Source organism: Leptodactylus fuscus, chromosome 6, assembly GCF_031893055.1.
Source record: "Leptodactylus fuscus isolate aLepFus1 chromosome 6, aLepFus1.hap2, whole genome shotgun sequence".
Lineage (NCBI taxonomy): Eukaryota > Metazoa > Chordata > Amphibia > Anura > Leptodactylidae > Leptodactylus > Leptodactylus fuscus.
In genome coordinates this window covers 178,908,981-178,925,720 of record NC_134270.1, presented here as the reverse complement: position 1 = coordinate 178,925,720, position 16,740 = coordinate 178,908,981, and the positions used below count along the sequence as shown (strand labels likewise).

Here is a 16,740-nt window from a genome sequence, read left to right as displayed (position 1 = left end):
ATAGAACACTGTTCGCTCATCTCTAATTGTTACATATTCTGTATATTATGATTAAACCATCAAATTACTAAGATCTGTAGAAGAAGCGGAACCCAGTTCTGATACATGTAACAAGCTCACACACAGCAGAATGTCCGAGCAATAGATGGAATAAATATATAGATACAAGGCTACAAACAAGGAATAGAGACTCCTGTTATTACCTATTTATACTGAGAGAACCCTGAGGCCGGGATAATGGAGGATTCTGAAATATACATTACACATCTGTAGTGCCAGTGTATCCATTGTTATAGAAATATGTTGTATCTGTAACTGCTGTAATATGGAGAAATAGATTTGATCTTCAAGCTTATAGAAAGATACAATGTTACAATAACATCTGTGTTTAGTTCTGCTTTTGAGATGTTCATTGTATTTTAATATCAGAACATCAGAATTTATCATCTCTGTGAACTCACATTATATATATATATATATATATATATATATATATATATATATATATATATATATATATATTGGATTATTCGGCATCACTTGACAATCAGAGCTGGATCCAGATTGGTTGCCGGGTAAATAAATGAAAAAAAAAAAAAATTCTGCAAAATCCATTTCATTGTTTTCCACATGTGTAAGAGGAATATATTTTACACATCTGTAGTGTGAGCAGGTCCTCCATCCTCTGGTTCTCCGCTCAGGTCATCGGGATGTTCAGTTAATGCTTTTTCGACCCTGGCGGGGATAGATCTGAAGAAACTTTGTCTAAAATCTTGGCCCATAAAAACATAAATGATTGGATTGATACAACTGTTAAGACAAGCCAGAGTAACAATAATACTATTTATTACATGGAATTGAAAAGCTCCAAAATAATTGGGTGTCAGTGGGCAGATATAATATGGAGACCAGCAGATGAAGAAACACAATATAACAGCGGTGATGATCCTGTAGGGTCTCTGAGATCTCTGGGGTCTCTTACTTTTTCTAAGTTTGAGGACAATGATCACATAACTGGTCAAGATGATGAGAAAAGGAATAACAAACATGATAAGTAATCTGACATGCTGAATGGGCTGTTTTGGTTTGCTAAAATAGTTATAACTTCCGCGTCCCACACACCACTCACTTATATCGTGATAATAAAATCCATATAAGAAAAACAATAAACCAGTCAGGAGTAAACTCAGCCCCCAGATGCCTCCTGCAGTGATCCTCACTAGTCTACGTGTCCTGTGAACTTTAGCCCAAAATGGCCACATGACAGATACACAGCGGTCAATACTCATGGCGGTCAGGAGAAGAACACTGGCGCTCATGTTTATAGTGAACAGAAAAATGGTCAATATACATAAAGTTACAAATGCAGAAGGATCATAGTCGCTATACCATTGACCAATACGTAGAGGCAGAGAAGCGCAGCATAAGAAGTCCGCTATGGCCAGGTGGAGGAACCACACGGTGCTGATTGTCTTCTTCATCCTGAATCCGGCAATCCAGATGACTAATCCATTACCGATAATCCCAAGGACAAAAATGATGCTGTATAAAGGAAATGATATCTTCCGAAAAATCTCATTAGCAATATTCTGCCAAGCCATGAAATATATCTCATAGTCTGCCGTATCAGAATACCTAATAAGACATGAGAAGGTAGAAGTTAGGGTCAAGACAGGGGTGAACCTACCTTTTTCGGACAACAGAAAGCCCCCCCCCCCCCCCCCGGGAGGAGGGGTTGTAGCAGAGGGGGTGGAGCGAAGGGGGCGGGGTGGAGCGGCGTTAGCAGGCAGAGAGCAGGCAGGGAGAGGACCTGCTCTCTGCCTGAGCGTGAGGGGAGGCCAATGGAACAGCGCTGCGTCCACAGGGCCTCCCCAATCCACCGCTAAGCCAGTCCAAGACAGCTTGTCCTGGACTGGCTTAGATAAGCAAAAATGCCGCCCTCCCCAGGGCCCTGGCATAGCACCGCCTGAAGCAGTTGCTTCCTTTCACCTCATGGGAGGTGCGGCGCTGGGTCAAAAGAAATATAAAGCAACAGAAATATCTACTTTGTACACTAAGATATACAGAATGGGTGAGAAACTAAAGTGAGGTCACATTGTATTCCTTAGGTCCGATACTGATCAGTAAGTCCATGGATAGATTTCTCTTTCACAACTTTGCTGTCCATGTGAGGAGGATCAGCCTCGTAAAAGATTTGTTTCATTTCAGGTCCAGATGAGTCGACCATTTGGTTAGTTTCAGTCTGAACTTGTTTGAATAGAATTGGAAGTGAGATTATTATACTGTGGGATCTCTTCAGACCCCAAAGTATAATAGGTGAAGGCCAGGGGTGAACTTACCCCTTTCGCTGCCCAAGGTGAACTACAGAAAGCTGCCCCCTCCCCCTCCGGGAGGGGGGTGGAGCGGAGGGGGCGTGGCGGAGCAGAGGGGGTGTGGCAAAGTGAAGGGGGCAGGGCTTAGCGCCGTTCGCAGGCAGAGAGCAGGCACGGAGAAGACCTGCTCTCTGCCTGAGTGTGAGGGGAGGCTGCTGGAGCAGCGCTGCTCCAGTGGCCTCCCCAAACCACCGCTCGGTGCTAAGCCAGTCCAGGACAGCTTGTCCTGGACTGGCTTAGGTAACCAAAAATGCCGCCCTCCCTGAGGCCCTGGCATAGCGCCGCCTGAAGCGCTCGCTTCAGGTCGCCTCATGGGAGGTGCGGCGCTGCTGGACTTTATACTCACCTCTTCTGGGCAACCTCACAACATCTGGTGCTCCCTCTGGGTTCTCCTCCATCCTCCTGGGTGACATCATACACATGGGGTCATCGCTGAGGCTCCATCATGGGTTTAAGCAGTGATCCTGGTCACATGATGTCACCCAGAAAGCTGGAAGAGGCCAGAAGAGGACCCAGAGAGTGCTGGACACTGCAAGGAGGACCAGAAGAGGTGGGGAGGTGAGTATAAATGTTTTTTATTTTTTACACCTCCCAAGAGTATAATAGGTGGAGAACCAGGGGAGATTAAAAAATAATAAACAGTTATATTCACCTCCTCTGGGCCTCCTCGAAGCATTTGTTGCTCTCTCTGGGTCTTCTTCTGGCATCATGGGTGACATCATGTGCCCGGGGTCATATATTAGATCTTTGATTTGGCCTCAGAGGTCACATGGGGGGCATTGCCTCAGTAGTGACCCTGGGCCACATCACATCAAACAGTAGGCTGAAAGAGGCCAGAAGTGGATGTCACGAGGAGGACCAGAAGAGGTGAGGAGAGGTGAGTATATGAGTATAGCAGGTTTTTTTGTTGTTTTTTTACACATCCCTTGGGCTTCCATATATTATACTTTGGGGTCCTGGAGACTCTGAGCTCATTCAACCCAAAATGAAATGAATCCCTAATAAGCAGAGCCAAGTGACAATATATAAGGTGGTGAGACAGTCCGTGTAAGCTTCTGTAAGGTGAATGGAATCTAATCTGACTCTCACTGATAGAGAAGAGAATGAGGAAGATGAACTTACTGGGTGTAATAGTCAGGAGTTCTGTTCTGTAAGGTCCCGTTATACACAGTGAGATAAATCCTGACTTATTACCTAAAAGAGAAATAACTGAACATTAGTAACAAAAAGAAAGATTATTATGTAACTTAATCATTATGCGCGTACAATAGAGGGCACTGTATAGATTTATCTACTGATCTTTCTATATGCTGCAGTATTCAGGGTCAAAATAAACGTTTCCTTCTATCTATCTCCTATCTATCTATCTATCTATCTATCTATCTATCTATCTATCTATCTATCTATCTATCTCCTATCTATCTATCTATCTATCTATCTATCTATCTAACTCCTATCTATCTATCTATCTATCTATCTATCTATCTATCTATCTCCTATCTATCTAACTCCTATCTATCTATCTATCTATCTATCTATCTATCTATCTATCTCCCTATCTATCTATCTATCTATCTATCTATCTATCTATCTCTCTCCTATCTCTCTCTCTCTCTCTCTCTCTCTCTCTCTCTCTCTCCTATCTATCTATCTATCTATCTATCTATCTATCTATCTCCTATCTATCTATCTATCTATCTATCTATCTATCTATCTATCTAACTCCTATCTATCTATCTATCTATCTATCTCCTATCTATCTAACTCCTATCTATCTATCTATCTATCTATCTATCTATCTATCTATCTATCTATCTATCTATCTATCTCCCTATCTATCTATCTATCTATCTATCTATCTATCTATCTATCTATCTATCTATCTATCTATCTATCTCTCTCCTATCTCTCTCTCTCTCTCTCTCTCTCTCTCTCCTATCTATCTATCTATCTATCTATCTATCTCCTATCTATCTAACTCCTATCTATCTATCTATCTATCTATCTATCTATCTATCTCCCTATCTATCTATCTATCTATCTATCTATCTATCTATCTCCTATTTATCTATCTATCTATCTATCTATCTATCTATCTATCTATCTCCTATCTATCTATCTATCTATCTATCTATCTAACTCCTATCTATCTATCTATCTATCTATCTATCTATCTATCTATCTCCTATCTATCTAACTCCTATCTATCTATCTATCTATCTATCTATCTATCTATCTATCTATCTATCTCCCTATCTATCTATCTATCTATCTATCTATCTATCTATCTATCTATCTATCTATCTCTCTCCTATCTCTCTCTCTCTCTCTCTCTCTCTCTCTCTCTCTCTCTCTCCTATCTATCTATCTATCTATCTATCTATCTATCTATCTCCTATCTATCTATCTATCTATCTATCTATCTATCTATCTAACTCCTATCTATCTATCTATCTATCTATCTATCTCCTATCTATCTAACTCCTATCTATCTATCTATCTATCTATCTATCTATCTATCTATCTATCTATCTATCTATCTATCTCCCTATCTATCTATCTATCTATCTATCTATCTATCTATCTATCTATCTATCTATCTATCTATCTATCTATCTATCTATCTCTCTCCTATCTCTCTCTCTCTCTCTCTCTCTCTCTCTCTCTCCTATCTATCTATCTATCTATCTATCTATCTATCTATCTATCTATCTCCTATCTATCTAACTCCTATCTATCTATCTATCTATCTATCTATCTATCTCCCTATCTATCTATCTATCTATCTATCTATCTATCTATCTCCTATTTATCTATCTATCTATCTATCTATCTATCTATCTATCTCCTATCTATCTATCTATCTATCTATCTATCTATCTATCTATCATCTATCTCCTATCTATCTATCTATCTATCTATCTATCTATCTATCTATCTATGAAGTGGAAAAAATGGCAGCACTCCAACATTAAGAAAAAGTGTGGGTTTATTCCAAGCAGCGACGTTTCTCTTGTTATCTGAACCTTTTTCAAGCAAAGAAGTGAGAAAACAAACCTGTTTAAATAACAAGCACATCATATGGTGCAGAATTACAATTAATTACTCAGCATGTGGATACAATGTATCACAACATCAATCACACTTAGGTGGAGTGAAAGATACAGTGTAACAAAGTGTTATAAATATACGATGATCTAGTAACATTTTTCAGCTCAATATAAGTGACACATATATATATAAAAATTCACACCATATATAAAATAGAGAGTTGTGAGTAGAGAAGAGCGAACAGTAAAATATTCTCTGTTCGTTATTCGTTCCGAACAGCAGCTCAATATTAGACTATTCGAACGAATATGGAACCCCATTATAGTCTATGGGAGAAAATGCTTCGTTTCAGGGGATCCCACCATTCGACTCAGGAGAGTCACCAAGTCCACTATGACACCCCAGGAAATGATGCCAACACCTCTGCAATGCAACTGGGACAGCAGGGGAAGCATGTCTGGGGGCATCTAACACACCAAAGACCCTCTATTACCCCAACATCACAGCCTAACAACTACACACTTTACACACTCACTACAACCTCTATCAAAGTGGGAAAATACCTGGAAACCTTCTTTACTCCCCAAATGGATGGACACAAACCCCAATTTAAGCTCAACAAACATTACCAAGAACCCCTGTAAATCACATTCCCCATGACAACCACAGATGGAATAGACAATGGGAAATCCTTCAGTCCCCCCCTGACCTGTCATTGTGGATGTGTGTGATGAGGTAAGACCTTCCAAAATTCACTTCTATGACCCTTATCGTGAGCCTGGATGAATGTAGTTGAGGCTGGGACTGGGTCACAAACTGTGGTGGCCTGCTTACCTCCCCCGCCCAGTATTCCTGGCAGGAGTGCTGAAAAACCACCCTCCTCTGCCACTGAATCGACCCCAGCTACTGGCGTGGGGAGACGTCAGCAGGCCGCGCTGAAGCTCATCAGCTTGGGGGACAGACAGCACACTGCCTCCAAGGTCAGGGATGCCATCCTGGCTGAGATGGAAATGTGTTTTTCCCTGCTGCACCTGGGGCCAGGCATGTTTGTCATGTGTGATAACAGCAGGAACCTGGTAGTGGCTCTGGAGCTTGCCAGCCTCCAACACCTTCCATGCCTGGCCCATTTCTAACTTAGTGGACCAACGTTTTATGAAAACATACCCCAATGTATACAAGCTACTGGTGAAAGTGCGGCACTTGTGCGCCCACTTTTGCAAGTGTACAGGAGCTGCTGCTAGCCTCCGAAGCCTCCAGCAACACCTCCATCTGCCAGAACACCGGCTGTTGTGCGACGTCCCCACACGCTGAAACCCTAGATACCATATGTTGAGTAGAGTGTGTGAGCAGCAGAGACCCCTGATGGAGTACCATGTCCAAAACTCAAGGGTTCCTCAGAGTCAGCTCCCGCAGTTTCTGCACCATGAGTTTCCATGGGTGGCAGACCTTTGTGAAATCCTTTCCCATCCTTTTCACTGGACACAAAACATTAGCATGAGCTCATCACAATTCCGTATATGGCAGCTGCGTTAAGCAGGGTGCAGGGTACAATGCAGACCAGGCCCAAGCTGTGGTTTTGTGCGGTTTTCAGTAAGAGGACAGTGAACAATTGGAAAAGGAATTGGTGGACAACGACACCACCGACCCGACATGAACAGGGGTGATGTCTAGGGGCGAAAGCAGTGTAGATGTGCAGGCAAACTAATTAACAAAAAAGGTGTCTAGAAACAGAGGCATAAACTGGGGTGATGTCTAGGGGCGAAAGCAGTGTAGATGTGGAGGAAAGCTAAGCAGCAAAAATGGTGGGTAGAGGCAAAGGCATGCAAAACTGTACATGTTAATGGCCCCCCTGGCCAAATTACCGCCACTGAGGGGCCTAGTGTCACCAGGAGGGACAAGTATAGGCGCATGTTGTGGGAGTACCTGGCCGACCCCAGCTCTGTCCTCTCTGATCCCTCTGTGCCCTACACTTACTCATTTTTTCTGCAATACACTACTCCTGTCAAGTTCCCTTGGGATCTCAGAGGAGGTGGCCTCAGTGCTGTTCATCTGAGTTCCCTTGGCAATTTGCTGTAAGAGAACCCTGGAGTAACCAACTCTAGGCAGCTACCATAGCTTCCAGCATGGCCTCACCATCATGCGCCTCTTCCCAGCCACTCCCCATCTCCCAGGCGTAACATTGCAGACACAAGTACAGCACAAGCCACCCACATGCCCAAACGTTTACCGGCCGCATCTCAAAACTGCTGGTCCTGGAGATGTTGGCGTTTATGCTTCAGGATACCCAGGCCTTGCGTCACCAGATGGCAGCTGGGGCACCTCCCTATGCTGGGCCTAGCCGTTACTACTTCTCTTGGTGTGCTGTCCCCGTCTTGCACCTTCACGTGTCCCATAACATCAGTTGGGCCCAGAGCTCCGCGCTTTGTTGCAAGGTCCACTTGACCACCGACACATGGACAAGCGACAAGGTCAGGGATGCTGCTTATCTTTAATGACAGGCAGGGTGAACGTGGTGGAGTCTGGGCCCGGGGTGCAAACTGGGTTGGCCTATCTTCTCTCCCAGCTCAAAATTCATGGCAGGAGTAGACTGAAACCCTACTACGCTGCAACCTCCACCCCAGCTACAAGCGGTAAACGCTGTAACACTGGCGTGGGGAGATGTCAGCAGGCCGTGCTGAAGCTCTTCAGCTTGGGGGACAGACAGCACAGTGCCTCCGAGGTCAGGGATGCCATCCTGGCTGAGATGGCTATGTTTTTTTTCCCTGCTACACCTGGGGCCTGGCATTTTTGCGCCTGTGATAATGGCTGGAACCTGGTAGCACATCTGGAGCTTGCCAGACTCAAACACAATCCACACATGGCCCACGTTTTCAACTTGTTGGTGCAAAGGTTCTTTGAAACCTACACCATTGTGCCTGATATACTGGTCAAAGTGTGTCCATTTTCGTAAGTGAGAAGTAGCCTCTGCCAGGCAGAAAACATTCAGAGCACACTCCTCTCATCTTCGCACCGTTGGCTGGCGGAGGAAGACGAGGGGGTTGGAGTGGCATCTGATGTCCCTGTCCCACATGAGGCTTGAGGGTGCACTTCAGTGCATCCCATTGCTTCACCACAAATGGTGTGAAGGGGAGTGGAAAATGGAGGAAATGGAGAGTGACCCTTACAGTTGGGGGCAGCAAAGTCATGCCAAGTAACACACTGGCACACATGGCTGACTTCATGTTAGGTTGCTTTTCAAGAGACAAGGGCATAGTTCACATCATGGAGAGCAAACAATAATGGATTGAACAAAAAATTGGATTGAGCTGATATAGCCTGACTGAATTTCTGGGTCTCCCATTTAAGTTTTGGGGTTACACACTGTGAAAAACTGAAAAGAGCTGATATAGCCTGACTGAAATTCTGTCTCTCCCACCTAGGTTTTGGGGGTACACACCTTGGATATCTGGATTGAGCGTACATAGCCTGACCTAATTGCTCTGTATCCTTATTTTGGGGTTACACAGCCTGAAAAGCCGCTTTGCATGTATATAGCAAGAAGCTACTGCAGTGGATTGCTGCAATTTTTAACAAAACAACAAAATTCAAGTTTTTTTTCCAGCTATATGTACTTGTAATTTCTGTGGATTGCTGCTATGTTTCAGGCCCACCAAAATTCAAGGCTTTTTCCAACTATATGAACTAGTCACTGCTGTGGATTGCTGCTATGTTTCAGCCCCCCCCCCCAAAAAAAAAAATAAATAAAAATAAATAAATACATAAATAAATAAAATAAAATAAAATTCAAGGCTTTTTTCAGCTCTATATGATCTAGTCACTGCTGTGTATTCCGGCTATTCTGTGTGCGGCAGCCAACAATGAAAGCTGTTTCTCCGCTATATATGAAGTTGTATCTGTTGTGTATCCCTGTTTTCCACCGTCCGGGGAAAGCTGGACTGATGTCCCTGCAGTGTATAGCTCTGAGCTCTTGGTTTTCTTCTTTAGTTCTTCCCTGCCTATCTGAAGCTAATCGCTATCTAGCCCTCAGTAGATATGTTTCTCTCCCTATGTCTGACGGCAAAAATGGCGAACAGGGCGGCGGCCGTTCTCATGAATGGGAGGTCACATGTTTTTGGCAGCCAATGTTTTTTTTTTCAATTTTTTTCACTGCCTCCGTTGTCGTAGTTCCTGTCCCACCTCCCCTGCAAAAAACGCGCAGGGGAAGGTGGGAGAGGACACATTTTTACTGCATATGCAGCCTGGTATTCGATTGTGAACGAATACATTGAACGCCATGATATTTGATCGAATACCTATTCTATCGAATGGTGTTAGCTCATCTCTAAATATGAGGAGGAGGAACATCCACTTGCTTTCACTAGTATCATGGGCCTTTATTCATACATCGCAGTGTCCACAAGTGACTACTGTGCAAAATCAGAAAAAACAGAAAAAACATGCCTTCCCAGGCTGAATATATCAATCATAGTATATCCCTGCACGCACAGAGTAAAATAAAGTCATGTGCGGCCTACCAAATACTGGGTAGTCTGGGTGGATGCCAGCATTTGGTACACTCTGGTGCTCTGTACATTATTATATTAATTCCATGGTGCTGTACATTATTATATTAATCCTATGGTGCAGTACATTATATTTCCATGGTGCTCTGTATATTATTTTATTAATCCCATGGGGCTCTGTACATTATTATATTAATCCCATGGTGCTCTGTACATTATTATATTAATTCCATGGTGCTCTGTACATTATTATATTAATCCCATGGTGCTCTGTACATTATTATATTAATCCCATGGTGCTGTACATTATTATATTAATCCCATGGTGCTGTACATTATTATATTATTTCCATGGTGCTGTACATTATTATATTAATTCCATGGTGCTCTGTACATTATTATATTAATCCCATGGTGCTGTACATTATTATATTAATCCCATGGTGCTCTGTACATTATTATATTACTCCCATGGTGCTCTGTACATTATTATATTACTTCCATGGTGCTCTGTACATTATTATATTAATCCCATGGTGCTGTACATTATTATATTAATCCCATGGTGCTGTACATTATTATATTAATTCCATGGTGCTCTGTACATTATTATATTAATCCCATGGTGCTCTGTACATTATTATATTAATCCCCTGGTGCTCTGTACATTATTATATTAATCCCATGGTGCTGTACATTATTATATTAATCCCATGGTGCTCTGTACATTATTATATTAATTCCATGGTGCTGTACATTATTATATTAATTCCATGGTGCTCTGTACATTATTATATTAATCCCATGGTGCTGTACATTATTATATTAATCCCATGGTGCTCTGTACATTATTATATTAATCCCCTGGTGCTCTGTACATTATTATATTAATCCCATGGTGCTGTACATTATTATATTAATCCCATGGTGCTCTGTACATTATTATATTAATCCCATGGTGCTCTGTACATTATTATATTAATTCCATGGTGCTCTGTACATTATTATATTAATCCCATGGTGCTCTGTAAATTATTATATTAATCCCATGGTGCTCTGTACATTATTATATTAATCCCATGGTGCTATGTACATTATTATATTAATCACATGGTGCTCTGTACATTATTATATTACTCCCATGGTGCTCTGTACATTATTATATTAATCCCATGGTGCTCTGTACATTATTATATTAATCCCATGGTGCTCTGTACATTATTATATTAATCCCATGGTGCTCTGTACATTATTATATTACTCCCATGGTGCTCTGTACATTATTATATTAATCCCATGGTGCTCTGTACATTATTATATTAATCCCATGGTGCTCTGTAAATTATTATATTAATCCCATGGTGCTCTGTACATTATTATATTAATCCCATGGTGCTATGTACATTATTATATTAATCCCATGGTGCTCTGTACATTATTATATTACTCCCATGGTGCTCTGTACATTATTATATTAATCCCATGGTGCTCTGTACATTATTATATTAATCCCATGGTGCTCTGTACATTATTATATTAATTCCATGGTGCTGTACATTATTATATTAATCCCATGGTGCTCTGTACATTATTATATTAATCCCATGGTGCTGTACATTATTATATTAATCCCATGGTGCTCTGTACATTATTATATTAATCCCATGGTGCTGTACATTATTATATTAATTCCATGGTGCTCTGTACATTATTATATTAATACTATGGTGCTGTACATTATTATATTAATCCCATGGTGCTGTACATTATTATATTAATCCCATGGTGCTGTACATTATTATATTAATTCCATGGTGCTGTACATTATTATATTAATCCCATAGTGATGTACATTATTATATTAATCCCATGGTGCTGTACATTATTATATTAATTCCATGGTGCTCTGTACATTATTATATTAATCCCATGGTGCTGTACATTTGAGAGTTTAAATAATATACAAAACAAGTACAATACTAGCAGTGACCGACTATCTATGAGACTATGTCACTGTACAGACATTACATTCATTGCATCAGTTGATGGAATCTGGTAAACATGTGATACATATAATAGTGATATAATAGCAGCCCCATAATCCCTGCACTATATATAACAGTCACTTAGGAGTGTCCTGGTGCTTTGGGGTGCAGACTCCTCTGCCACATACAGTAAGAATACCCCGGTATGTCCAATGTTACAGGATAGGAGATCCCTGGTACAGATGTTACATTTGAGCTTCCATTTCCCCCTCTGATACTAATGATAGATACACAGAACACATATCTGCAGTCACCTAGTATAATACTCACCCTCTCTCTGCACTTCTGTCTGCTCTTTAGTCTGATCGTCTGAATTCTTTTTTATTCTCCCCCAACTTCCCCTTTCTATGTTGTGAAATCGAAAACCAAACACTGACCATTCTTCATTTCTCAAGTAAATTGGTCAAAATATCTGATTTCTCGTGAAATGATTTGTAATATTGTGACGAATATCAGTCTGCGCACGGCTCATTGCGTGCGTAGTTTAGGGATATTCCCATGTACGTAATCAGATCTAGATTTGTAGATAATCAAAACTTAAACATTTTTGAAAATATAAGTAATTAAAAATTCTGCAAAGTTTTAAAGATCTTCTCTCACTTTCTTAGTGGTGACAGTCTGTTATCTTGATCGGTTGCCACTAATACAGAAACTTTCTATGATCTGGGACTTGTCAGGAACCCAGCCATGATTTTCTTATTGTAGCTGGGTTATCAGACAGGGACACTACATGTATGAGAAGATATCCCGGCCACAATAAGGACATCATGGCTGATTTTCTGACCTTAGAAAGTTCCTGCATTCATAGTTATATCCACTAGCAACCGATCAAGATAAAAGACTGTCACCACTAAGAAAGTTAGAGAAAATCTTTAAAACTCTGCAGAATTTTTAATTACTTATATTTGCAAAAATGTTTAACTTTTAATTAGCTACATAATTAAAAAAAAACTATGTACATGGGAATACCCCTTTAATGACTAAAAATTGCAACTGCAGCATTACATAAGTTTCCCTTATACTGTGGTCAGTAATATGGAAATACCACAATTAGGGTTGAGCGACCGCATTCGGAAAAGATCGGATTCCGATCGGCGATCGAGAAAATTTCACGATCGGAATTCCGAACACGATCTTTTTAGGTGGGATCGAGATCGGTACTATTTCCCACAGTGCTTTGCTTATCCTTCACACTGAGTATACGCTCTGCTCGTGAAGGCTCCGCTGCGGTTCCATAGGAATCAATGGAAGCAGCCGGCACATAGCCTTAACCCCCTGTGCGCCGGCTTCCTCCATTCATTGTAATGGGAGACTAAACTAACATCTCTAGTAGCTACTTACCTGCAGAGATGGCTGGTCTGCAGTGCCTGGTGTTCTTCTTCGTCTCGCTGCCGCTCCACGCTGCTCTTCTCGCTTCGCTGCCACCACCTCCCAGGTTAGTGTTTAAAGAGCTAGGAAGGCGGGGCTTGTGGCTTAGGAGAGTGTCGACGGGTACAGGGTGATGTCTCCCCTCCCAGTACCCGCCCACACTCTCCTAACCCACCCACACTCTCCCAACCTGGGAGACAGGGGGTAGCGAGGCGAGAAGAGCAGCGTGGAGCTGCAGCGAGGCGAAGAAGAACACCGGGCACCGGAGCAGCCATCTCTGCAGGTAAGTGGACACCAGGGGGGACTAAGTAGCCAGAGGATTAAGAAAAAAATCCTCTGGTTACTTTAGTGATTCACTACACAGCGTGGATTCTAACAATTAAAGCGTTCAATAGTTAGATTCCATGCTGTATAGTGAATAGGATTGCTTTTAAAATCCGATCTCTGATTAATAAAAAAAATCCCATTGACTTGCATTGGGATCGGAATTGGGATCGAGATCGGGTTCGAATGAAAAATGATCGGAAATCGGATTTTAAAATTGATCCTGAAAAGTCAAGATCAGCTCAACCCTAACCACAATATATTTCATCTTTTGTTATATAATTTAATAGAATAAAAGCTATTTTGTTGTGCATTGCCATGCTAGTGGGGCGTTGGTGCGGTGTACAGGCTAGGTTACTTAATCATTGTTTCTACTTGGGTTACCATATGTATACAGGGTTATTGTCTCTGTGGGCCTTTTGTACTTAGTGACCTGCATATAAGCTATGGACTATTGATGGAGTTGGTTCCCACATAAAGAGTATTGATGCTTTACAGGTTATTCTGTATATCTGTATTACACATGCCAAGATGTTAGAAGCAGAATCAGAAGACAAGAGGAATATCCGTAGCAAACCAAGGGTCAAGTCCGAGCGGGTACATCAGAGGCCGAATCAGCAAGCAATAGAGTAAACAAGAGACAGGTCTAGAGTCAGTACAGCAATCCAAAACACACATGGTCAAATATTCAGCCAAGCTAAGAGGTGAAACAATTAGTCAACAAGGTCGAGTCAGGAGGAGGGTCTTATACGACTGGACAAAACTCTGGAAAGCTCCAAAACTACAGAAGCCTACCTGGCTGACAAAGTAACCTTAAGGATCTAGTGCAGGAATTGATACTCTTGGAACCTTTGTACAGTAATACTCACCAATCCATTGTGCAATATGTAGCGGAAGAGACATACAACATAAGAAGAAGTCCGCTATGGCCAGGTTGAGGAACCACACAGCACTGATTGTCTTCTTCATCCTGAATCCGGCAATCCAGATGACTAATCCATTACCGATAATCCCAAGAACAAAAGTGATGCTGTATAAAGTAATTGACATCTTCTTCACAATGTCTTCAGATTCCTGACTGCTATAAGTCTTGTTACTTGTTTTCTCATCAGGTAATGGCCTTAGAAGATAAGACAGGGTACACGTTGGGCTCATGAAGAGTTTATATTATCTTAAATGTCTAGTTTGTACTCCAGGGTATACGGAAAAAACAAAAACAAAAAGCAGAGTAGGTATAGCCATGGAGTCAGTTCCCTGCACCCGTTCATTACACCCCTGACACTTATATTATACATTGTAATGAGGGTTGAGCCGATCTTGAAATTTCAGGATCATTTTTAAAATCCGATTTCTGATCGTTTTCCATTCGAACCCGATCCCGATTCCAATTCTGATCCCAATGCAAGTCAATGGGATTTTTTTCAATAATTGAAGATCAGATTTAAAAAATGATCCTATTCACTACATAGCGTGGAGTCTAAAAATGTTTTTTTTCGATTTTTGGAATCCCCCCGCTACTTATCCCCCCCTGGTGTCCTCTTACCTGCACAGATTGCTTTCGCTCCCCTTCTCTCTTCAGAGCGTGCCCCCACCTCCCTGGGCTAGTGTTAGAGATGATGGGAGTAGGCGGGGCTTGTGTTGAGAGTGTGGGCGGGGAGATGTGATTGCTTCACTCACGTCTGCCCTCCCTGTATCCGCCCACACTCTCCTAAGCCAAAATCCCCACCTTCTCCCGGCATCTCTAACAGAAGAGGAGCGAGAAGAATGGGGAGCGGCAGCACTTCTGTGCAGGTGTTAGGATTGTGCAGTAACTGCGGCCATGATATGGGCGTCGCTGTCTGTTCCTTTGCAAAATCCAGGGTTGCAAGAGTTAACCTGCTTTGCAACAGCCGGGCGTGGTCGACTGGTTGAGCGACATGTGTGTCAACCAATGGACGCTCGGTTTGGGCAGCTGGGCTGTTTGCTGATGACCGCCCCTTGCCTATATAAGGGGGCTGGTCTGGACGCCCGGCGCTCTATGATTGCATTACAAACCCGAAATGGTGTGCGTGCGTGCGTGCGTGCGTGCGTTCCAGCCTGTAAACATTGCCCTAGTTAGCAAAAGACCCCTGAGATAGCAATGCCACTGTTTGTCAGGCAGCATGCTGCCCTGTATGCATGTGTTTGTGGTAAAACTCTGTAGGGTCAGCTAGCAGTAATTCCCAGACAGGGTGACTGGAAGTGGGCTTGGCAATAGTTGCCTGGGTGGTTGGGTGGAACTACCACACACAGGGTTACTTGGTCTCTGGCTAGTCCTGGAGTTCAGGCTAGCCAGCTTGTTTATTTGTGCGGCTGCTTTTACTGCACAAGAGCTCTGTGAATTAACAGAGCACACCTGGTCATTTAATTTAGCTGGCAGTGACAGGAACTGTTAGTCTGTATTCACACCAGGTTGGTTGCAGTAATGCCCCAGAGGGCTCCGTAGGGGTTTATTTGTTTATTTTTTTAATAAACCCTGCTGACCATAACAGCAGGTAAGTTGAACGAAGTTCAAATGTAGCAGAGTTGAGTGTTCAGCTCTGCTACATCTGAGATGCAGCAGAGTTGAGTATACAGCTCTGCTACATCTCAGCACCCATAGGAATGAATGGACGCAGCCACTTCCATTCATTCCTATGGGTGCGTGCTATCCGACCTTGATCCCGCCGGAAAAGATCGCTCAACCCTAATTGTAACAAACACTCAGGAGAGCAGATCTGATCTTCTTATATGTTTGACTACATAGATAAGTATTCTCTAAGACTGCAAGAGAATATCAGAACATCCCATAACTTTTCATTATATATATTTGCTGTCTTCTAGTTTAGTTGGAAAAATTGGTTGTCCAAGAATTCTCGGTCACTCCAGGGCAGCCAACACTGTCTTCAATGGGATCCAAATCCCTCCCATGTGCTGTTGGCTCAGCCACTTTGTGTTCAGGCCGAGTCAACAGCAAATGCTCCGCCAGCCATATTTTTTCTATTCCTACTCGAGCGTACTGCGCAGGCACAGTACGCGTGAGTGGTTCTAAGGAGTAGTGAGCTACTGAGCATGCTCAGT

At 42.3% G+C, this 16,740-nt stretch overlaps 1 protein-coding gene across 1 annotated transcript; it reads right to left on the bottom strand.

Annotated features, from left to right (window-relative positions):
• Positions 1-644: 644 nt before the first annotated feature.
• On the bottom strand, positions 645-15,401 carry LOC142209207 (C3a anaphylatoxin chemotactic receptor-like). The gene is made up of 6 exons (XM_075278137.1): positions 15,340-15,401; positions 14,532-14,782; positions 3,462-3,566; positions 2,118-2,247; positions 1,123-1,635; positions 645-1,089 (listed from the first exon to the last, which is right to left on the bottom strand). Exons 1-6 carry the CDS (start codon positions 15,399-15,401, stop codon positions 651-653), a joined length of 1,500 nt encoding a protein of 499 aa, XP_075134238.1. The 3' UTR covers positions 645-650.
• Between the last annotated feature and the right edge of the window lie 1,339 nt (positions 15,402-16,740).